The following is a 24,042-nucleotide window of genomic DNA, read 5'->3' on the forward strand; positions in this document are numbered from 1 at the left end:
ATGTCACACTTTGCATTTTATACAAGGACTGTTTTATGTTGAACACTTGCTTACAAAGGCTCTATTGTGGCTGTTATGATGAACACTGAATTTGAATTTTCTTTCCCAATTCAGTCTAAAAAAATTATGAAGTTTTCAACTCAATTTCACTTTCGTCCCACCTTTTATCACACTTGGTCTCACTGAGCTTCATTCATCCCAATTTCACTTTTGTCCCATGGTCTTAGCACACCTTTGATCACTGTCCTACCTCATTGCCAGTTTTAATTTATAGCTTAATGGTTTTGTACATGAACTTCCCTGCCAGATATAATACTTAGCTATAGTCTCCGACGTTCCGACAGAATTTCAAATCTCGCGGCACACGCGACAGGTAGTCAGGTGGTCTACCTTACCCGCCGCTGGGTGGCGGGCGTATGAACCAATCTATCTCTCCAGCCAGATTTTTTTTTCTGTCGCTGAAGCGATAACAACTGTTGTCGTTCATTCCGATATATTCTTCATTTCTCGCTTGCCTGGAGATTGAGTTTGGACATTTTGGTGACGTATTCGCTCTATGTTGGCTTGGCATACGCTGATTGTGGACCGTTATTGACTTTGCGCTGGATTTTCCTGTAGAATGTCTGATTTTGATTCTTGTTTCCAAAACTCCGGTTTTGTTAGAGTATGTTTGACCGATGGATGTAAGGTGAGGTTACCGAAAGCTGCGGTTGACCCTCACACTTTCTGTGTAAATGTAGGGGAATGAATGTTCTTTAGTACCGCGTGTCAAGAGTGTGAGGTTTTGAACGAAGATGAATATAAGGCTCTCTTTCTTCTTATATTAGGAAACTTGAAAGGGATAGGGTACGTAAAGCTTCTTCAAGGAGTTCGAGCAGGTCGAGAATGATGTGAGAATGAAACTAAACATTAATGTAGTTTTAGAACCTTCCTCCCAGGTCTCAGCTCCTGCTCCCCGCACCGAAGCCGTAGATTCGTCTTTGGAGGCGGCGGCCTCAAAAGCTTCCTTGTGTTCTAAGGAAGACAAGAATCTTCGTACTGATCAAGGTAAGAGTGTCAGTGATGATAAGTGGCAGTGTACCCAGTGATGTGGAGGGTGCGTCTGACCGGCTCCTTAGTGCCTCCAGGCCTAGACCTCTTCCAGACTCCCAGTTCCAGTGGAGAGGAAAGTCGAAAGCCGCAGGAGGGCTAGGGAGCGCCCCCACCGGTCAGGCGTCCCCTCGGCAGATCCTGAAGTTCGCTCCCAGGCTGCCTTGGATCGTAAGAAGAAGAATATTCTTCGCCAGTGTTTTTCGTCATCCTCTTCTCCTTCGCCAAGCGTGGGTTGGAGCTCTAAGGAGGCGTCACGCCCGTTGAAGAGGGCTGCGGAGCTCCCTTCAGTACGTTAGCGTCCAGCCCAGAAGACTTTTCTGATGTAGCTTCTTGCAAGCAAAGAAGCCTAGGAGATCCGGTGATCGCCCTCCCATCCTTCTCCCGCGCCTCGCGCTGAGCTTGCTTCGGAAGAAGATCCTGGGGACTCTCCTTCTTGAGTGCTAGCGGGCCTACAAGCTCAGATCACAGCCTTGGCGGACTCCTTGGCATCGATTGATCGCGTAGAAGGAAGGATTTGTCTCTCCCCTATCAAGAAGATCGGGAGGCGCGTTTCGTCGGAAGAGCGCTCTCCTTGTAATCGGCGTTCTCCTTCTTTGAGGATTCTCTACACATCGTAACATTTCACGAGAGGAACACCACTCCCGCTCGGGAGGTGTCGAGACATCATTCGACGGATAGGCGCTCCTTGGGACTATGAAGATATTTCACCAAATTGGATTCCTGCCTCGGGTAGACGCTCAGCCCCTTCTGTTTCTCCTTCTTCTAGAGTTCGTGCAAGAAGAGAGAGTCGCTCAGGTCATAGAAGACTTAGTTCGTCGTCTCCGTCTCATCTTTCTTCTCCTCGTCTTCTCAGAGAACCTAGGAATGCCCTTCTGAAAGTAGGCGCAGTTCTCCTTCCGACTACTGTAGTCGGGCGCTCGGATAACGTGACTGGTAGGCGCTCATCGCATGGAAGTTCGCTCCTCCCCTGTAAGACATCAAGAGTCTAGTAGGAGCCCTGCTCCTGGTAAGCGTCATTCTTTTAGTAGCTGTTCTCCTGGAGAAAGACACCTTGATCCTCGTTTGCTTCGTTCGTCCTAGTAGCGCGCTCTTCTTCGTTCTCGAGACTCCCTACTCCTGATCGGTCTCCTCTTGCTAGAAGTCAAGAACGCCTCAAGCGCCCTGATTCTGTTAGGCGCTCGGAGCCTTACAGACGTTTCTCCCCTTGGTAAGGACCAAGATCTCGCCGAACGCCCTGTTCCGTTTTAACGCGCTCGGAGCGTAGCAGCCGCTCTCCGCTTCGTAGCATCAAGCAGCCTCTCAAGCGCCCTACTCCTGAAAGGCGCCCTATTTTTAGCAACGTTTCGCCGCTTGGTAGGCGCCAGGATTCCACTAAGCGCCCTGTGACAGATAGGCGCTCGGCGCCTAGTAGCCGCTCTCCTCACGATCGGCGCCAGGATCTTAGCAGGCGCTCTCTCTCGTAGTTTCCCTAGGGATAGACGTGGTCTTTCTAGAGAAAGGAGTCCTTTCTCTTTTGCGGTTAAGAGTTTGTCTGCATTTAGGAAGGAATGCGAGTTTAGACAAGAATTTTCGGATAAGCGTCCTTCTTTTTGGCAAAAAAAAAACATCGTCGTTCTCCTGTACGCCTCTCTACTTTGGAATTCCTTCTCCTCATTCAAGACGTTTGTCTCCTTCATCGCACTGTACCCCAGAGGAGGAAACTCATCTAAGGATTCTCATAAGGATCCTCATCCCCGTTCTCCTCCTCAAGAAGACCAGGAAGCCTCTGAGGAAGAAACTAATACATCGGCAACAGTTTCTTCGTACAAGAAGCTCACAGAGCTTCTCCTTCAGGAGTTCGGAGAGTCTTTGAGCCCTACTGCTCTCCTTCTCCACACTCGTTGTTCTCCACAGCGAAAGCAACGAAAGGATCTTTGTGTGTGAGAATGAAACCGACTCTTTCTATGAAGAAAGCGCTCAAGAGTTTCGGTTCATGGATGCGTACTAAAGAAGAAGCGGGGAAAACTATGTTTTGCCTTCCCTCCGTCGAAGCTTTCAGGACGGACAGGATTTGTTATGAGACAGGAGAACCCTTGGGACTGGGCCTTCCGTCTTCAGCTGACGCAGATTTTTTTTTCGGCACTAGTAGACGCCACTATAAGATCAGCTTTGAATTCGGCCAAAACTACGTGGGCAATGAATGAAATAGATCACATTCTAAAAGGCATTTTTAGAGTCTTGGCCAGTTTTCAAACTTTCTCGATTGGTCCCTCGGAGTCCGTGCCAAGAAAAACCAAGACTCAAGGACCGGACACGTTTTCTCCGGAGGATTTGAATTGTGTCTTATCTGTATGGATAAATCGGTGAGGGATGGGGCCAGCGAAATAGCTTCACTGTTTGGAGCAGGGGTCTTGAAGAAAAGATCAGTATTTTGCTCATTTTTAACAAAGTCGGTCTTCACATGCTCAGAGATCGTCTTTGCTTTTTGCCCCTCTCTCTACGCAGCTGTTTTCCTAAACACCTGGTTCAAGACATTTCGAAGGCTCTCCTCTGCCAAAGCTACGCAGGACCTTCTAGCGCAGTCTGCAAGGAAGCCGCGCCCTACCTTCCAGACTAAGACGAAGAAAGCTAAGCCGACCTCTCAGGAACCTTTCGAGGGGCTTCTACCTCTAGATCCTCTTCGTTCAGAGTCGGAAACCAAATAGAAGAGGGAGGACTTTTACGAAGTCAATCAAACCTCCAAGTAAGACTCAAGTCCTTCAGACAACTGTAGGCGCCAGGCTTTTACAGTTTGCAGAAGTCTGGGCCCAGAAAGACGCAGATGCCTGGACCCTGTCAATTTTGAGGAAGGGCTATCTAATCCCGTTCTCTTCGAGGCCTCCCTTGACGAATACCCCGAGGGGAGTTGACGGCCAGATACAGGGACCCATCATGAATCAAGCCCTCCGACTAGCGGTAGATCAGATGCTGAAAGGAGGCGATCGAACTAGTGGCAGATCATCTTTCGGCAGGCTTTTACAACCGCCTGTTCCTAGTTCCGAAATCCTCAGGGGGAGGGAGGAGACCGGTGTTGGATGTAAGCGCCCTGAACTTCTTCGTCGAAAAGAAGAAGTTCACGATGGAGACCACTGCCTCGGTGTTAGCAGCACTCCGTCCAGGGGACTGGATGGTGTCCTTGGACTTACAGGACGCTTACTTCCACGTACCAATCCATCCTTCCTCGAGGAAGTTTCTAAGATTCATGATGGGGGGAAGAAGAAATCTTCCAATCAGGGCCCTGTGTTTTGGCCTCTCCACGGCCCCCAAGTCTTTACGGGCCATCATGAGGAATGTGGCACAATGGCTTCACCTAGAAGGGGTGAGGATTTCGCTCTATCTCGACGATTGGCTTATAAGGGCCAATTCCAGAGATCGTTGTCTGAAGGACTTGAGAAAACCCTGGATTTGACTTATTCCTTAGGACTTCTGGTCAATCTGCAGAAGTCAAGTCTGATTCCGCTCAAGAGTGCGTTTATCTGGGGGATCCAGATGAACTCTCTGAGTTTTCGGGCTTTTCCGTCACAGGAGAGGATAGCCCGGGGACTCGAAAAAGTAACAACCTTCTTAGGGAAGAAGTATGCACAGTGAGGGAGTGGATGAGTCTGCTGGGGACGCTCTCCTCACTGGAGCAATTGTTTCCCTAGGAAGGTTGCACCTGAGACCGCCACTCAATTTTCTTTCTTCATCGGAATTGGAGTCGTCCTTCTCAGGATTTGAAGTTCTCCCTGTCAATTTCTCTTCAAATCAAGGAGGAGTTAGCATGGTGGGATCGGATCCCGACAAGTTTCTCGCAGGACTGCCGCTTCAATCCCAGAACCCCAGCCTGTGTTGTTCTCCGATGCGTCGGAAACAGGTGTGGCGACTCTGGAACCAAGGAGGTGTCAGGAACCTGGATGGGGGACCAGTCTTCCTGGCACATCAACAGGAAAAGAACTAATAGCCGTGTGGCTTGCTCTGAAGGAGTTCGAGTCAGATGTGACAGGAGCAGTTGTGCAAATAAACTCGGACAACACCACGGCTCTGCATACATCAGGAAAACAGGACGCATTCCTTCTCTCTGTACGAAACAGCAAGAGATCTTCTTCTGTGGACAGAAGAAAGGGGGATAAAACTTCTCACCAGATTCGTACAGGGAGAAAGGAATGTAAGGGCAGTCTCCTCAGCAGGAAAGATCAGGTCCTTCCCACAGAGTGGACTCTGCACCAAGATGTTTTGCCAGAGCCTTTGGAAGTTGTGGGGCAGGTCTCTCTTAGACCTGTTTGCAACTTCAAAGAACAAAAGACTGGATCTGTATTGCTCGCCCATCTCGGATCCAGGAGCAATAGGGATAGACGCTCTCCTACTCGATTGGAAAGACTCGATGTATACGCGTTTCCCCCTTCAGATTCTGGGGTTGACTTTAAAAAAGTTCGCAGAGTCAGATTCCGCGAGGATGACTTTGATAGCTCCCTTTTTGCCAGCACAAGATTGGTCACAGAGGTGCTGGAATGGCTAGTATTTTCCAAGATCGCTTCCTCTAAGGAGCGATCTACTCAGACAGCCCCCACTTCGACAGTACCACAAAAACCTCCCCGCTCTCAGTCGACTGGCTTCAGACTGTCCAGAAACTGGTCAGAGCGAAAGGCTTTTCGTCAGCAGCTGCTAAGGCAATCGCTAGAGCGAGGAGGTCTTCCACCTTACGAGTGTACCAATCGAAGTGGGATGTCTTCAGAAGATGGTGCAAGAGGAATAACGTTTCCTCTTCCAGTACCTCTGTGAATCAAATTGCAGACTTCTTTTTATTCTTAAGACAAGAATGTGGCTTAGGTCGTTTCGACGATTAAAGGCTATCGTAGTATGTGGCGAATGTCTTCAGGCACATGGGCCTCAACTTATCGGAAGATAAGGACCTACAGGACCTTATTAGGTCTTTTGATACAACGAAAATGCAGTCTCCTAAGACACCTAGCTGGAATTTGGATGTAGTCCTTCAATTCCTTGGGTCCTCTAGGTTTGAACCCCTAATTCAGCCTCATTCAGAGACCTTACCAGGAAGACACTGTTTTTGATGGCTCTAGCTTCCGCCAGAAGAGTGAAGTGAGCTTCAGGCGATTGATGGTAATGTGGGTTTTTAAGGAGGACTCTCTCATTTGCTCTTTCCTTCCTGGTTTCTTGCAAAGAATGAGAACCCATCAAGTCCATGGCCCAAGAACTTCGAGATTCGTGGGTTATCTTCTTTGGTAGGAGAAGAACCCGAGAGAACTCTTTGCCCCAGTGAGAATGGTGAAATATACCTTAGCTTAGAAAAGAGCGAACTGAAAGCCAACCAAGAGGTCCTGTGGTGTTCAGTAAAAGAGCCTACTCGTCCATTGTCGAAGAACAACGCATTGTCCTTCTTCTTGAGAAGCTCATCAAAGAAGCACACGGATCCTGCAGAGAAGAACATCTTAGGCTTCTTAAAGTGAAAGCACACGAAGTAGAGCATAGCAACTTCTCTTGCTTTCAACAAGAATATGTCCGTGCGAAATCTGATGGAGACAACATTCTGGAGATGTCAGTCAGTGTTCGCGAACACTACTTACGTGATGGGAGAATCACTTACGAAAAATGCTTCGCCTTGGGCCCGTACGTATCTGCGGATTCAGTGCTGGGGCAGGGAGCTGGAACTCATCCTGTTTAGTAGTATAAATTTTTCCCCCTTGTATTTGTTGTTGTTGGTTGCCTTAAAGAGGATGCATGAGGCATCTCTTTAGGTCGTAATACTAATCTTTAGTAGTTTGGTTAGGTGGTCTGATGAGTGTGGCTCCTTGCAGTAGTAGTGGTTAGGACCTGTTAAGATAGGGACGAACTTCCTTTAACAGGATCCGACTTGGATTCTACCACACAAAGGGATCACATATCCCAGTGGTAGATCCGAGAGTCTTTCAGCATCAGGTCACGTCCTAGCTGTAGCTCTCCAGGCAACGCAGACTCAGAGACAAATATCAATGAAGTCTTCTGCCTGAACAGGTAATAACCAAGGTTATTTATATCCTACAACATCAGTTTTGTTTCTTATCTCTCCTTATTACTTTAGCTGTCTCTTACCCTCCACCAAGGGTGCCAATCAGCTAAGTATATATCTGGCAGGGAAGTTCATGTACAAAAATGATATTGTTAAACTACAATAAAGTTTTTGTACATACTTACCTGGCAGATATATACGTCTAATGGCCCACCCAGCCTCCCTCAGGAGACAGGTGAAAAAAAAAAAAAAAAAAAAATCTGGCTGGAGAGATAGATTGGTTCATACGCCGCCACCCAGCGGCGGGTAAGGTAGACCACCTGACCTACCTGTCGCGTGTGCCGCGAGATTTGAAATTCTGTCGGAACGTCGGAGACTATAAGCTAAGTATTATCTGCCAGGTAAGTATGTACAAAAACTTTATTGTAGTTTAACAATATCATTTTGCCAACAATTTTTAGGTGCAGTAAGACTTCAGATAATTTTAGGTTAGAAATTAATTGAAACCTATATTCAGTAATGTAAAAATTTCATGAGGTTATAGTAAGAAGGCTTTGGATAGTCTTAATTATTAAGTATTTTTTTTCTCTGTTTACAATATCCTAATCTCTTGGTACTGTTAAAGAAAAAAAAAAAGTATTTCCAACCCATATATAAACTTCATCTGCAAAGGGAATACAGGAGAGAAGTCCAATCTGTATAGCTTCCAGTTGCAGTATTAGTTATAACTGAGACCTTCTCCAGCTGAAAAAGAAATATATTGGTTAGTTAAATACTTCTAACTCTTTTAGGGTGAATGGAAATGACCAGTCTTAGCTGGAGACTGTCAAAGGTACAGGACTTACAAGTGGAAGTTGGCATCTGGTTGGAATTGCTAGCAACTTTGAATAATCCTGGAGCACTTACTTCATTAGAGCCTGATGTTTGAAAGCCTTCAAGTTGACAAGTCCATAGCAGAATGCAGTTGATACTAGATAGTAGTAGAAAGGAAAGCAAGGCATTTAAAGATTTCAGGTGCTACTATTGTTGCTAAGGAGTACAAACATTAAGATGGTGAGGTGGATAAGCTCACATCAAGACTGGACGCACTCTGTGCTAAGAGATCCTATCAGGATGCCAAGTGCAGCTAAGGCCTGGTAGGATGAAGACTGCAGCAATAGCAAATTTCCAAAGATTATGGTTGGTGGAAGGAAGGGAACTGTGTAATATCTCGGCAAGTAGAGCACCTCTTCAAAACAAATACCGACAGGTTCTAGTAGGCAGGAAGATCACTGGCAAGGAGAGAAATTAAGCAAGAAACCTAGGTAGGTTGATTATCAACAAGATCCCCTTACCAAGAAATACCATTGTTGGAAGGAAGGGCACCTCATGAAGAACACTTGGCAGGCTGAACTACATACACGAAGAGGGCTTGGCAGCTTGGCACCGAAATTAATGGTAGTGGGTTGAAAGTAACTGAGCACAGCCTTAAACTTTGAGGTATGAATATTACAGCATCAAGAAGAATTGGCAAGAGCAAGAAAGTTAAAAGCATTATGAGGATGCCACTACTCCAAAGATGATCCTAGTAGAATGGGCACTACATTACATTGCACAAGAAAATTATGATTGTTGGAAGGGAGAGCTCTCTGTACTAAAATGGCTTGGCAGGAGCAAGACACTGAGGCATTAGGAACATACCAAAAATAATTGCAGTTGGTGATTAAAAGACTTTGTACTACAGTACAGAGATCTAGCAGGATAAATATCTCAGCAAGAACCCCCTTACAGGAGCACCATAGCACCAAAGATAATGGCAGTTGCACTGAGGACAAGCACTACACCAAGAGATCATAACAGGAAAAGCAGTATCATTATAGGCCTGGAAGGAAAGAGCACCTACCCAAGAAATACTATTAACTGTTGGCCGAAGGAAGGACTACATCAAGAAAGCTCTATCAGGATGAGAGTGGCAACACTTAAGTAGCGAGAGATCTTGGCAGAACATGCAGTGTTAAGCAGGCAGAGTACAGTACAGTAGGGAAGCCAATGAGCCAGGTATAATGAGCACTGTAATAACACACAAACTGACAAAACTAGCATTATGGAAAAATATGACTCAAAGTTATGGGTTGTTAAGCCAGCACTGCAGTTTTGTACCAAAAATAATGGCAGATGGTGGAGAGAGGCTCTGTATCAAGAGAACTCGTGCTAAGGTGGTCTTGCTGGTTCTACACTACAACAAAAAGAACCTTGAGAGAAACTAACACCAAAGATAAAGATAGTTGAAAGAAGGGTAAAATACACCCAGAGATCCTGACAGAATGAGCAGTGCAGCAGAACACCCAGAGATCCTGACAGAATGAGCAGTGCAGCAAGAGAGCCAGGCAAGTTAAGAATGACACCATTATATCACCAAGAGGGCCTGGAAGGAAGAGCACCTACCCAAGAAGTACTGGCTATTGTTGGAAGGGTGAGCTCTGTAATGAGAGGGCCTAACGTAGAATATGGTATTGTGGCAGGAAGAGTAAGATACAAAGAAATCCCGGCCACGGGGATCAACACGAGTACAATGTACCAAGAAACTGGTAGATTTTTCATAACACCAAGAATGTCAGAGTTTTGGAGACACAGGAGCCAGTCTTACATCCTCCTGGCCCTGGCTACAAGCAGAGAAGGAAGAGTATTACGAAAGATGTACAGCACCATCAAGTAAGAGGAAGTAAAGAACTTCTCTCAGAAGCATAGTATTTCATTAACCAAAAATATAAATAACTGTCACTTGTACATATTAGACAGGTGATAGGTAGTGTAATATAACATTTGTGCTTAATACAGATAAAAATAGCAATATTGTACCGAGAAAACATGCAGTACAAATTCTCAGTAGTACTGATTTCATACGGCAGAGCAGGTGATTGGTTAATCATCTGAACACTAAGCAGACCACAACCAAGAGTTGAACTCTATACTGAATAGAACATGAAAAAGTAAAAATGCTCATCAGTGCCAATGGTTGGGTTTGTGCAAGCACAAATGATGAACACACGCTTCTAAATGTTTTGAGAGCTGCACGGATGCTATACACAAGTGCAAACGAAGTACTTTGCTGTTATTATCTAGTGCAAGTTAAGGGGCTGAAGAATGATTTAAGAAAACACGACTAATTGTAATGCCACTGCCAATATTTTACTATTTAGAAAAGAAACCCCTAAAAGATATCAGCAAGGTTGAATGTTATTTAGGCTGCCATTTTAGTTATCTATCATGAAAGTAATTTTAAAGAGTTTGCTCTTTTATAATCTTTAAATTGACATTTTCACACAGACAGGCAGGATTATACTATTTCTTCTTACCTTGTAGTAGCTTGGGCCATTATAATCCAAATTCTTGCCTTGTAAGATTGACACACTAACATCAAATTCTGTACCATAATTTTTTCATTAATACCATCTCTCAACAGAAACTCTCTGAAACCCCTAATAATATTTTTTATCTTTTCAGGGTCGTGTATCTCTGGCTGGCATTGGTGGCGTTTTATATCCGGCTGTAAGTTTAAACCGCAGCGTAGTTCTAACAGTTCAGACTGGCCTCCATCCTCCCAAAAAATATTTGAATCCATCATCTGAAGCAAATATGTAGAATTAAAGATCTTTTTTTATATATTTCAGTTATGTACTTTGCTTTCCCTTCATATAATGCTTTTCTACACTGTACATGAATATTGATTTCTGCCTAACATTTGCCGAATAATCTTAGTTTTCTGTATATCCGGTACTATTATTTTGAATTCTACAAACTGTCAGGAATTGTGTGCCTCCATGTTGCACATCAGATATTTTTGGTATGAAGAGTTTATTCTATTGGAAAAAAAATACTATATAGCTTGTTTGTGATATATGGAAAAGAAGACAATTGGATCTCATATATTATATAACTATAATAAATACCTTGAGACGGTATCCTACTATATATTCACTGCCAGGGTATGTGAATGACATATCACTGTATATGTTGTATATAAATATTGGCTTTTATATTATAATAGATAAACTGTACATTACATTTTCTAGTCCTAAAATATTTTGTTAGGGTTACATTTAGTCAAACAGTGAATTTCAGTCATTTGTATTGGGATGCTAACATTATGTCAAGATATTCTTTTAACCATTTGCATTTTATTAGCGTAGTGTTTAAGAATGCCAGAAGCCTTAAAGTGGAACCCAACACATAATACAGAACTATCCCTCCAACTTTGTCCTACATAGTTATGTGCCTGTAGCTTGCTAAGGTAAAGGGGAAGGAGGTTGAAGGACATTATCACTGTTCAAAATATTTGTTACAATATTTGCTCTGTTAACATTTTCTTTAGAAAACAACATTTTCATTCCTAGTTTTTTTCCTGCTTTTTTTTACACAAGACTAATAGTATCAGTTTCATATTTCTTTAACACAAGATTCTTTTAAATGCAAATAAACTAAACAATTTCATGATAAACAAGCTTGTAATGGCATTGCCAAGTTTTTTCAGTGATAGTTTTAAGATTTTGTTGCAATGTAAATTGCTGAATGCTAGTAATAAAAAATTTCACTTAAAACTGCAATGTCACAATCAAAATGCAAGCTGCATACTGTTTGCAATCATTCCTGTTGATGCATTTAATAAACTGTAATTCCTATAACAGCATTTTGTAAGATTTCATATAAATTGTAAATAAATTGGGTACAAGTATAATGTAAATTTACTTACCTTTTCTCAAAATGAAAACTGCAGCCATAAACCACCATATTTCTTGCTGAAGCTTTTAATGTGAGTACTGTATATTTAATTATGCCGTCTTGTTGGACCAATAGTGATTACCATCATATAGGTTTGATGAACTGGTTTCAGTGCTCCTGCCAAATGTTTACAGTTGACAATTAGTGTATTTATTTTATGGTTATACCATTGTTTGACTTCACTCGAACTTAAAACATTAGCATGCATTAATAAACTTATTTTAAAATTGCAATTTAATGTGCCAGAAATATAAACTTCCTTAAAGAGGCAAGGCCTAATTTAATAAGACATCCCAATTACTTCTTATAGACATCAAAATTAATATTTTACTAGGAGGCTTCTGCTGTGACAAACAGTATCAACCTGAAACAAGACCTAATTCTGAATCACTGAAAAAAAACAGGTTTTTACTCACCCATCACTTATTATTCACCAACTTGTCCACCTTCCGTTTTGGAAAGACTATGTTTGGGACACAAACACATGCTGGAAGAAAAACTGCTGACTACAAATAACTAAAAAAATATAACAGAATATTATTAGTACCTGTCAATATCTTACTCAGATTTCGTATGTGCAATGTAAAACAAAACCAAATATGTTCCTCAGCTGAGCAATTCACAAAAAGAATCTGAAACCACTTAACCAGGTCATCTCCTCAGTACATGTTACTGGTTATCCTGGCTACTATCCATGAACTTTTCAACTCAAGGTTTAGCTATGCTAAAATTTCAGTTTGTTCTCAGTAACCTGGTTCAATACCTGATCAAAATATAAGATAAGTTATTAATTACGTACATACATTTCACCGACTTGAGACACTTTCTAGTTATTAAATAAATCCATGTCAATGAAAAACTAGTTATTTTAATCTTCAAGTCTATGAAATGAGAAGAGTTATAGCATTTGCTAATGTTATAAAAAATCATTCTACCATCCCTAAGAGAATTTTCACTTTTCTAATTAAAAACTAAAAGGTTTGAGGATAATTTTTCCCTGAAACCCTGACAAATTTTTTAAATCTTGATATAAAAAAAATGCATCAGAAAATCTAAACAATTACCTTAAATCATCTCACAGTGAACCACTAATACCAAAATCTAAAGCAGAGAGCAGACTGTTGGCAACCAAAAAGCGAGATATACACATAGTGAAGTGTTATACAGTAAGACTAAAACTATCCACTATGCAACTTCACAGCTGCAAAGGAAAATACTAGTTACAAGACTGCTTTCATAGGCACAATGAAGAGTAAGTGGCTGGTAATTATAAATTACTACTTTGTCCACCACATGGACAAAGAAAATAAAATTATTTTTTTATCACCAATGATCTGGATGGACTGAGATTTCTAGGGTCAGCACTACTTGCTCAAATGACAAATTATGCTTGGGTTAACAAGGATGTGGCGAGGTCTAATAAACCCAGAACAAACCAACTGAACACCAAGTTACTCACACATAGACTTGTACACCCCTACAAAACAGAAGGGGATAGTACACAAACCTCTCTGGTTGCTCCACAGGCACCTGGTTAAGGTCATAATTTGCCAAGACTGACATGTCTAGGACATGACAACCTTACAGCATGTTTGTTGTTTCAAGTCCTTATCTAAACATGAAAGTAAAATGCTTAAAAATTGTATACAATTTAATTCATCAACAATTACAAAAATATTGTCACCACTATAAAAATATTCTGTTGATATTGAGCAATGGTTATTTTAGTTATCACAATATCACAAGTAAAATGTTAGAAAATCCTATGATTATACTTTTAAGGTTTTTTATCTACCATACATATACTGCACAGTGTGTAAAATAAAATTTCAAATGCCCAACAAATTCTACAAACTACATTCTACATTAAGATGTACTCAACAACAACATAAAAAAAGGACTTTCACCTTTTAACTTAAGCTATTAGGATAACATGAAGATCAGCAGTTTTTACATAAACCCCTTGTACTCTGATGTCATTGTTTGGCTCAGAAGAGACCCTGAACTTCTTCAGTTTCTAGGTTGAGGTCTATGTCATATATGCAAGGCCGAGTTGGTAAACCAGGCATCGTGGTCATCTGCAAAAATATACAACTTGAAATTAACTTTACAATGCCACATTTCAAATAATTATCAGTCGGATTTCAAAGCAGTGAATTTTCAAGAATTTTTTTCAATAGACCAACTTTTACATTTTCTACAGAGTAACATAAACTGTACTAGAAACGTGAGAACCTTTTATTTTATTACAAGCAGTTTGACCATGACAGATATAGCTTTGCTATTAGTATAAGGATACACTAATTGTCATTGCCTTGAGACAGTTCTCGACTATGATTTTATTTTCTGCTTCTCCTTACTGCCTTTATGATGTACAAAACTTCAAGACACAGTAAACAATTTACTTTGAAAATGAAATTACAGATCTTTGGTTTAAAAAAAAAAAAAAAAAAACAACTAATTTATACGTACATCATTCAAAAGAAGAATAAGTAAAAATACTGTAATGCTCAAATGGATTAGAGGATTCAGTGCAAACTAGAACCAACACATCTATTATACATCTGACTTAGTCCACTCTGAGTTATGTCCAACGCCATAAACCTAACTGTGTCTTAAGTCATGAACAATTTATGATACACTGCTAAATTCAAAACCATCCTACTCCAAAAATATTTGTAAGACTTGTGTAAATGTTTATATAACTACAGTAATTCATTTGACACTATGTACTGTATAATTATACAGGTTGAAAGATTGCTGTGATTGGAAGACGTGTTTCTTGAATTCTTGAGACAGTATCACCAATGATGTTATGACATACAGTGGACCCCCCGTATTCGCGTTCTTCGGATTCGCGGACTCACACATTCGCGGATTTCTCTCGGGAACGTTTCCCTGCATTATTCGCGGAAAATTCACGCATTCGCGGTATTTTTCAAAGAGAAATATCCACAAATTCCTGGTTTTTGTTATCAATTTCATCATAAAATGCACTTTTTGTGATAAAACTATTAAAAAAACCAAGTATGAAAATTTTTAGTGGCTTTTCTTAAGTTTTAACTAACAAAATAGGCTGTTTTTAGCGTGTTTATAGGGGTTCCAAACATTCGCGGGGGGGTCTGGTACGCATCCCCTGCGAATAAGGGGGGACCACTGTAGTCATATTTAATTTTTTAGGACAATTACAGTGCCCAAAGCATGAAATTTATAAAGGAGGCAATAATATTAAACATTTGGGGCACTGATGGCCATTTCCATAAGAAGTCATATTTGAGTCATTTTGGATGAAACAATGTCAGTAAAATTTCCTAATATGTTGCTCACACACAAAATTAAACAAAAAAAATTCAGTGCAACAACTCCTTCCTGTTTAAAAGAATCATACAACATATTGATCAAACTACAGCCAATTTTTTTTTTTCAATTTGCCATTTCCCCTCATGGGGGGTGGATTACAAAATAAAACAAGACAACAGTCAGTGCATGATTGCTGTTCTTTAATAATAAGCACAAACTTCAGATACTATATTTACTAAAGTTCATATATTTTGTATTGTGTATGTACATATATTCTAATGACTAGCTACAACAATTATGAATCAAAACGAAAAAAAAAAAAAAAAAAACAATTACTATGTTCCACAACTAATATCGCAAGAAAATTTGTCAAACTCACCTGATAACTTCCCCCAACCCTACTTGGGTACGAGGCGGCGTAACATGTGAAGGCCGCGAGCAAGAGGAGGCGGACGTGGGACTTGCCCATTCTCGTTCTAAGAAGTGACACACAGATTCATGCTCTAATTCACAGCACAGTAAATGTAAGTGATCCAGAATATGACCGAATTAACTAACTCTTTCTCTGGTCTATTTTTCTCGAACTCTGACACCTATATTTAATCTTAAGGATAATGCACATTCAAGTGTTGAACTATTTTGCACTCAGAAATTCTATATATGATTCCTTAATTTCTTAATGGCATAAAGAACAGCAATCACACTTGGCAAATTGTAATTCTTTACCACAAATCACTTCCAAAACCCTTTATGTATAGTCTCACTGTAATACGTAGATAATACCTATACGTACATACAAAGAAAATATATCAATACAGATAAGAGTTTGATTATTAGGATGCAATTTATTCTACAATTTATTCTACAAAATATGCAATCCGAACAATGGACAGTACACTAAATAATAATCAATGTTAGCCATCTGAGATTCCAGGGAGTGGTTATAGTGTCATGTTGATGCTGAACAACAAAATTTTCCATGGGAATACAATGACGTCAATTAATAAATATGTATAGTAGTAGTACCTGTATACTAGGAACCTCAAAAGGGTAATACTCATCAAGGAATAGCTAGAGTGCCATTCTTCATCATTCTACCCAATTTCCTTCGTCAAAAGGCACATGGTAAACTGTTTTACAAGAGCCCAGAGGCAATAGATTTCTGAGAGTGAAGATATCCAGCCTTTATCATTACCAAAATAACTGCTGTAATAATATTGTTTTAACAATTGGAATAGCAAGCTAGTAACACTAGGTTTCCTATAGACAATGGATCCATACTTTCTTTGTATAGGAGCGATTTAGTGCATTAATTGTATTTTACTGTTATTTACCTGGATGTTTAACCTGAGCTATGAACAGGAACTATTATGGAAAAAAAAAGCAGGCACCTAATTCCCTCAAGATTATGGCAGTCCATCATAATCCTACGTTTACTTTTTTTTACTGTGCTCTGCAGGGAAGATGGTGACATGATCATGGCTCCATGTGGTGATATAGGTAAGTACCTGTCGAAGTCGTAACTCACAAGATGGTACACAGTCCATGTCTGCATATAATCATGAGTTTTGACCTTGCTACCTCTGACATTTTCTACCCCCTTGCCTTTTTATGCCTAACAAATTTCTGCTTTAAAAATATTTAATTTTGCTCTTTTCTTGTCCTTACATATTCTATTCTAAATGCTTTTGCTTTAATGAAATGTTACTTTTTTTGTAGTCCTTTCAAAGCCTTAGTTAGCTTTTAGCTCACAATAAAAGCTTTAATCATTAATGCAATGCCTTAGTATGAGTATGGCCATTTGGGAAACAAAACCTGATCAAATCATATAAAAGTACAAAATCACAGCCAACACTTGAATGCAATATATCTAGGCATTTATGATAATATTACAAGTTAACATCATATTCTGATAGTCACCTGTCAGTCTCTTAAGTCAATAACCTCATTTGAAAACCATGAACTTACAAAAGCCAATGAAATAACTTTCAATATCAAATTACAAAGAACATGCACTGACCACCCCTTAAGAAGAAAAAAATTAGGCTTACAAATGAAGAGGGTTTTTTTGAATAAAATTAAAAGATTAATAGTAATTACTTTCTACATTTCAAACTTTAAAAACAAAAATTTGGACACCCAACTCATGAAAGGAAGAATAAATAAAATCTACTCCATGCATAACAATGCAGTACATAAAATTAAAACTTTAAAAATTCAGCTTGAAAATTTTTTAAAGAAACCATCAATGAAACAGCGTTCAAACATATTATGTAAGCTTAGCTGACTAAAACTGTTTAAAAACCCTTGCTGATTACAACTGCTTCAATTCAAAACCCAATCACTGAACTTGTAACTGATACGACCATCACTGGCAATTTCTGAAAAATTTTTCAAGCTTCAAATTGGGTGCAAATAGGGGGTAACAAATAAAAAAAACCTTGGAAAAGAAAGGTGTGATACTTAGGCATGCGTAATAAAATGAAGCGCACAATCCAAAATGAACAAAAAAAACATGGATACTAACGGTTCCAACCAGGGGATAAAGAAATCCTGCTCCTACTGATGCTCTCACATCTCGAACTGGTATTTTGAAATTCTTAGGGGCACCTTTGATGGACGGGTCAGAAGTCAAAGACAGGTGGGTCTTTGCCATGCATATAGGGAGGTCATTGAATCCCTGTAAAAGTAAAGCATCAAAATAAAGTTGAAGAAAGCCTACAACAAATTCAGATTAATGGCAAAATATAACCTTGACACTAAACAAAAACAAATTCCTAAACCTATGTTTCCAGCCTAAATGTTCAAGGATATCAATCATTGGCTTTGATAATGGAAAAATGTAGTACCACCCTACTTATAATGAGGGCACATCCATTCATGAATAAGGCAAATTATCATATTTAATATTGCAAATTATCATATTTAATATCTCAATTAAGCACAAATCAAACAATTGCAGCAACATACCTTACTAAGGGTATAATACATACTCAAAATTGACAATATGTAACAATTCTAATTATTAACTATTTTCAAGATTCATTCATAAGACTGAGCATCATAATTTTAAAGACTTGAAATGTTGAATGATCCAATGACTTTCTCTTAATATCATTTTGAAATATCCACAGATTTCACTAAGTTACAAAAAAAAGCTTCTGCTAAGAAACTTTGAACAATCAACAACCCATATGACTTTATAGGATTATATTTAGCATAACCCTGTGCAACAAACCAAAAGTCAATAATTCTGTTAATAGATGTTTCTGATAAAGGACATATAAAATCTAACATGCACATAAAAAAAATTCAGCTACATAATTCAATAAATAAATGAAATACATACCTGCTTTCTATAGCGATTTATTTGTTCCTGGGCTGAGGGTTGAATTTCCACATCATCCGCTCCATATATCTTTTGGGCAATGGTCCTTATTTTGTCCTCAATTGGTAATTTCAAGTCATACAAGAACCTTGAGAAAATTACAATAAATCTTTTACTCTACACATCTAATCAATGACTAAGGATTCTTCTTTGATAAAATAACACGCTACCTTATTCAAACATGCACAGAGAATCCATTTCAGATTGTGTAAATAATCTCTAATAAAACTCAAAACACTAATGGAGAATGTTGTCACAGCTTCATGAAAACATGTAACAGAATATATTTATTTCTTGCATGTAACTTGTATACCTATACATAGAATACTTTAGTATCTATTGATGTCTGAAATTTTATATACTATATAAAAAGTGCCTAAAAATATAGTAAACTGACTGGAAAGATGGGAAAATTTCCTTATAGAACTGGTGCTTAACACTTCCCATTCACTGCTGGGTTGACAATAATAATAAAAAAAAATCACATTAAACATACTGGATGTCAAACATAAAACTAGTATTTGATCTTCAAACATAAAAACAAAATTTTCAAAGAACTTTACTCACTAGAATTGACAAAATTTTGTAATGAAGTTAAAATAATGGGTAAGAAGTGTAGTATTTGATCTCGTCCTACACATGCCTGAATAATGCACACAGTACACCAACCTATTACTATGCCCTTCTTGCTCATCTGAAACACATACGTTCACTATCAAAACACATTAGCTCTACTTAAAGTATTTTCAGTTTTTCCACAAGAGCAAGGGATAACTTACTTGAATTGAGCAGGCTGATTTGAAGCCTTAACTACTGCCTCTGCCAAACCAATAGCACCAGGTCCACCCTTGGCCCAGTGATTGCAGATTACGGCATCCATGGCTCCAGCTCCCAAGGCCAACTTCTTAATTAGCTCCAGCTCAGACTGGGTATCAGTTCTCATAAAAAGAAAAAATTCAGTTCAAACAAAACTAAAAATACATAAATTCTAACAGAAATAGAATATTTTCATTTTCATTTTGAAATAATCTATCAGCAAAATATTTCAATGTTCCTTACTCTGTAATTAAAAACTAGAACCTACTAATTTTAATTTTGTGCTCAAAGAAGAGTAACAACTTATCAAGATCATCATTCACAGAGATGAGCAAAAATCCCCATTTCCCAAACCTTTCCCTCACCTGAAGTTTTGATGCTGAATTAAGGGGGAGATCAGAAAAAAGGAATTTATTTCGATTTTTTGGAAAAACATGTCTCTGTTAACCACACAAGGTAGCAGAGAGAGAGAGAGAGAGAGAGAGAGAGAGAGAGAGAGAGAGAGAGAGAGAGAGAGAGAGAGAGAGATCAATACTATATACTCTGTAAAAATCAAATGAAGTTGCTTGCATTTTACCCAGTTTCCATGAGCATCTAATAATCACATGAACCACATTAAAAAAAAATGGACTGACTACCCATCAACATTACGAGAGAGTGCTGAAAGTTGAGGTGTTTTATCTTGTATAATAAGAGCAGATGAATAATGAGGAGGAATACTATCCATACAGACAAAGGATGATCTAGGTAAATTCTATGTATGTACAAAAACAGTATAATTTCTCAACAAATTCGACAATTAAAAATCTATGTATACAGGTATGATGATAAACTTACGAAAACGCATTTATAGCCACCACAACAGGCACACCAAACAAGCGACCGTTCTCTATCTGCTTCCCAAGGTTACTAAAACCTTTTTCTACAAGATCCAAGTTTTCCTGTGTTAAAAAAATAAGATATAAAAACATCATAACATGTAAATCCCACATTAGTCTATTCCTGCTACTAATTTAAAAAATATTTCCTCCTTTCCCAACATTCAAGGTAAATTTATTACATAATAAAAAGGAAATACTTTTAACTTTAAATATCTTTACTGCCATTTCAAGAAACTAATCCATAAATTTTACTTTTTTTCAAAATTAAACTACTAAAATGGATATGAACTGGAAATATCTGCTATTCACAAAATAAAACTTGCCTCCGTATATGCAGTAGGTAGTGGAACTCCTGGAGTAACAGTGGGGCCCCCACCATGCATCTTAAGGGCCCTTACAGTGGCTACCAGAACAACTGCATTTGGCACAAGACCAGAATAACGACACTTGATATTGAAGAATTTCTCCATACCTATGTCAGCACCAAATCCTGCCTCAGTAACAACAAAACCACTTTCACCAACTAGCTGTAGACGTAAACAGACAAAAATTAACAAGAGTACAAACTATTTCATGAGACTTCAACATACTTTACTAAAAATTGATTTTCAACTATATTTCGACTCAAGAGATACTATTTAGTTAAAGTATATACCATATATATGCATGACTAAAAAAATTATCAATGAAAAGTAATCGACATCAGTAGGAATAAATTAAAGATATAATTATAATGGGACTGGGGAAAATTGCAGTTGAAAATACTGAAGATGAAAAGAATCATACTGCATTATCATTAGTAAACAATTTAACTAAGCCACAGTTAATGCATGACCCAATAATCTAATTTTAACCAATGGCAATTCACTGTACTGCATAAGTTCTACAGTTTCTATCAACATTCCTCTAATAAATCAAGATTTGTGTACGCTACAGAATCTTTAGGCTTGGCCTTACAGAGAAGCAAACAAAGTAAATAATATGCAAACAAACCTTTAGGGCTATTTTATCAGCAAGGATAGATGAATTTCCATGTGCTATGTTTGCAAATGGACCAGCATGTACAAATACTGGAGTTCCCTCTAAAGTCTGCATGAGATTGGGGCGAATGGCATCTTTCATTAGGACTGTCAAAGCTCCACTTGCTCCCTGAAAAAAAAAATTTATTTCTCTCTCCCATGTTACACACTGTGATGATATACCCATTTAAATCAGACATCGGAGTCATATATGTTGCCTCACAACAATAAGTGTCAGCATTTGCTTACAAGATCTTCAGCTGTCACTGGGTTACCAGAGGTATCTGATGCTACCACCATTCTACCCAATCTTTCCCTCATGTCTGCCAGTGAAGTTGTTAATGCAAGGACGGCCATGATTTCACTTGCAACACTAATGTCAAACTGGCACTCACGAGTGTGGCCCTTTTCTGTTGGGCTCTGTCCAACAGTTATCTTCCTCAAGAATCGGTCGTTTGTATCCATAACTGAAAAACAGTTCTAGCATTTAAAAAAAAAGGTTTTAAACATTCTATAAACATGGCCATACAAGTTGACTGCATGCATAGGAGCCAAATAGTAAGAAAGGCAAAATATAAATACTAGTACATGAATACTTAGCATTACATTTAGACAAGATATGCAACTCCACTTATTTTCAGTGATACAGTAATCTATACATGACCCAAAGTGAAGCAAAAAAATCTACAAAATTTTAAATTAGTACAGATAATGTATAGTAATTTAATTCAACAGATAATGACATAACAATGAGTAATACTACTTGGTGATAATCCAACACTACTTGACACAATATAAATGAACTCTAATGTAATCAAGATAATCTAACAACACTCAGCATAAGCTTCAGTATTACGTATATTAATTTCTTTGCTATATGCCTAAACAGAGATACTAAAAGTAGACCACTTTACCAAGGAAAATAAATGCACCTTTTGCTACCATCAAACTATCAAAACAGAACTGCACAGGTTAACATATCCAAAGTTACGGAACCATAACGAAGTAAAATATACTAATCAAATGTTAGAATTAGTACTATGAAAGATAAAAATTCATACTAGTATACCTCTTTGCCATGTGATAGTTTCAGGATCAATGTTTAGACGGACAAATTTCTTGACCTCCTCTTCTGTCAGCTTGTCAGGGTCAGTTTCAACAATACCTAGTTTTTTCAGGCGATTAATCTGAAATAGCATAATACATCAACAAAATTAGATATCAGTAGTGAAAAAATTAATTTAACTTTTTCATATGTGCATAAATCATACATATAAAGCCCTCAGATTTCAAATGTATATACTTTCATGTACTACTGAAGACAAAAGAAGCAATAAAACTAAGGGCAACAACTGAAAGACTAATTTATGGAACTGAAGCTAAATTTTTTCTATTGTAGATTATCAGTCACATAGAACTCAAATCATAATTCAGGTGGGAAGTTGTTAACTTGTAAGTCTTAAGATTATTTTATAAGGGTTTGATGGATCCACCAAAGCACCTGGGAACTACATTAGTCAGGAACCTAGGTCTAATGGGTATGCTCATTGCATCCTCTAAATGATGGAACATTTCAAAAGGTTTAGAAGGACATTATTTTCAAAATGAACACCTGATCAACAAAAAACCTCAGCACATCTTAATAAAAAATACAAAGGCTTAGAAACAAAACATTGCAGTTAGTATATAGCCACTATATCACAGATGGCAATTTTAAGTCAATATAATGAAAAAAACCATCTGGAACACTTTTTTCCACTACTAATACTACTACCATAATGTGCATTCAACTGCTCAGTACAGCAAAACGACAAGAGTAGTTCAATCACCTGAATCTGTGAGAACTGACGTTTACCCTTGACACTAGGGACTAGTCTTCCATATAGAGCCTGGTCACTCTGTGTAGCTTCATGAAACATTCTTGCATCAATCTGAGCTGCCAAAAGGTTATTTGCTGCAGTTATTGCATGAATATCTCCTGTCAGATGAAGGTTGAACTCGTCCATTGGAATCACTTGAGAATATCCTCCACCAGCTGCACCACCTGTATCATTAGAAGAACTGTTTAAGAGACTCCAAATCACACATGAAACAGCAAGCTTGACTTCACTTAACACAAATGACATGCTGAATGATCAAACATAATTCAGTTCTATCAACTTTTCCCTTTACAGAGTCAGTCATCAAATGCATTCTATTCAATCCTCTCTGTCCTGTGATCTTTTTTTTTGTCTGAACTCCCATCAAGTCTCAGGTCTTCCTGGGACTTCCTACAGGTCTATTCTACCAATGGCAAAGTTTTTAATGATCAGTAGTCCACTTATCTCTCTTTATTTTATCAATGCTCCAGCTATTCTCTTATTGCTCTCTCACCTGCTTCAAAGACCTGTGTCTCTTCACTGTACCAGAAATGTTTTACACCTTTCTAAGACCGGCATATCTAACATAATATGGTTCTCAACTCTCCTCTTCAAAACTGTACCTGCAATGTAATTATTTAACAGAAAACCTCTTACCGCAGGTATATCTTACATCGCTAAGTGCCTCTAGTGACACATCTATTACATTCAGTACACAATTTAGAGTTCTTCCTCATCTTTCCCACAAAAATTGCATAACTACTTTATCGGATTTCCCCTTTCCTTCCTCTCCAATCATTACAAATTTTTTTTACTTACATTACCAGTCCTTTCCACTCTATTCCAATCTTCCACTTTTTAATGTTCCCATAATACTATTCTCTGATCCGGCAGTTACCACCAAGTCATTTGCATATAACAGCTCTGA

The 24,042-nt window shown here is 38.7% G+C and overlaps 2 protein-coding genes across 5 annotated transcripts in view; one reads left to right on the forward strand and one right to left on the reverse strand.

Moving 5' to 3' along the window:
• The window catches only part of LOC135207584 (E3 ubiquitin-protein ligase TRIM9-like), a 326,773-nt gene that overhangs the window by 284,500 nt on the left and 18,231 nt on the right, over positions 1-24,042 (forward strand). For 2 of the 3 annotated variants that reach the window (XM_064239436.1, XM_064239438.1), the window contains one exon: positions 10,577-10,742. The exons of the other annotated variant lie outside the window; for it this stretch is intronic. In XM_064239436.1, the coding sequence (XP_064095506.1) occupies positions 10,577-10,714 (138 nt within the window). In that variant the 3' untranslated portion in view covers positions 10,715-10,742. Of the gene's footprint in view, positions 1-10,576; positions 10,743-24,042 lie in introns of those variants that run through there. 3 annotated transcript variants of the gene reach the window in all.
• LOC135207585 (C-1-tetrahydrofolate synthase, cytoplasmic-like) lies at positions 13,489-23,295 on the reverse strand. 2 transcript variants are annotated; one of them, XM_064239440.1, is made up of 11 exons: positions 23,085-23,295; positions 22,325-22,442; positions 21,505-21,722; positions 21,230-21,385; positions 20,560-20,763; positions 20,193-20,296; positions 19,319-19,477; positions 18,501-18,627; positions 17,679-17,831; positions 15,531-15,627; positions 13,489-13,929 (listed from the first exon to the last, which is right to left on the reverse strand). In XM_064239440.1, exons 1-10 carry the CDS (start codon positions 23,259-23,261, stop codon positions 15,550-15,552), a joined length of 1,494 nt encoding a protein of 497 aa, XP_064095510.1. In that variant the 5' UTR covers positions 23,262-23,295; the 3' UTR covers positions 13,489-13,929; positions 15,531-15,549. The 2 variants fall into 2 exon arrangements, with proteins under 2 accessions (XP_064095510.1, XP_064095509.1); XM_064239439.1 differs by lacking the exon at positions 15,531-15,627.

The sequence above is a fragment of the Macrobrachium nipponense genome, chromosome 32, assembly GCF_015104395.2.
Source record: "Macrobrachium nipponense isolate FS-2020 chromosome 32, ASM1510439v2, whole genome shotgun sequence".
In the NCBI taxonomy this organism is placed as follows: Eukaryota; Metazoa; Arthropoda; class Malacostraca; order Decapoda; family Palaemonidae; genus Macrobrachium; species Macrobrachium nipponense.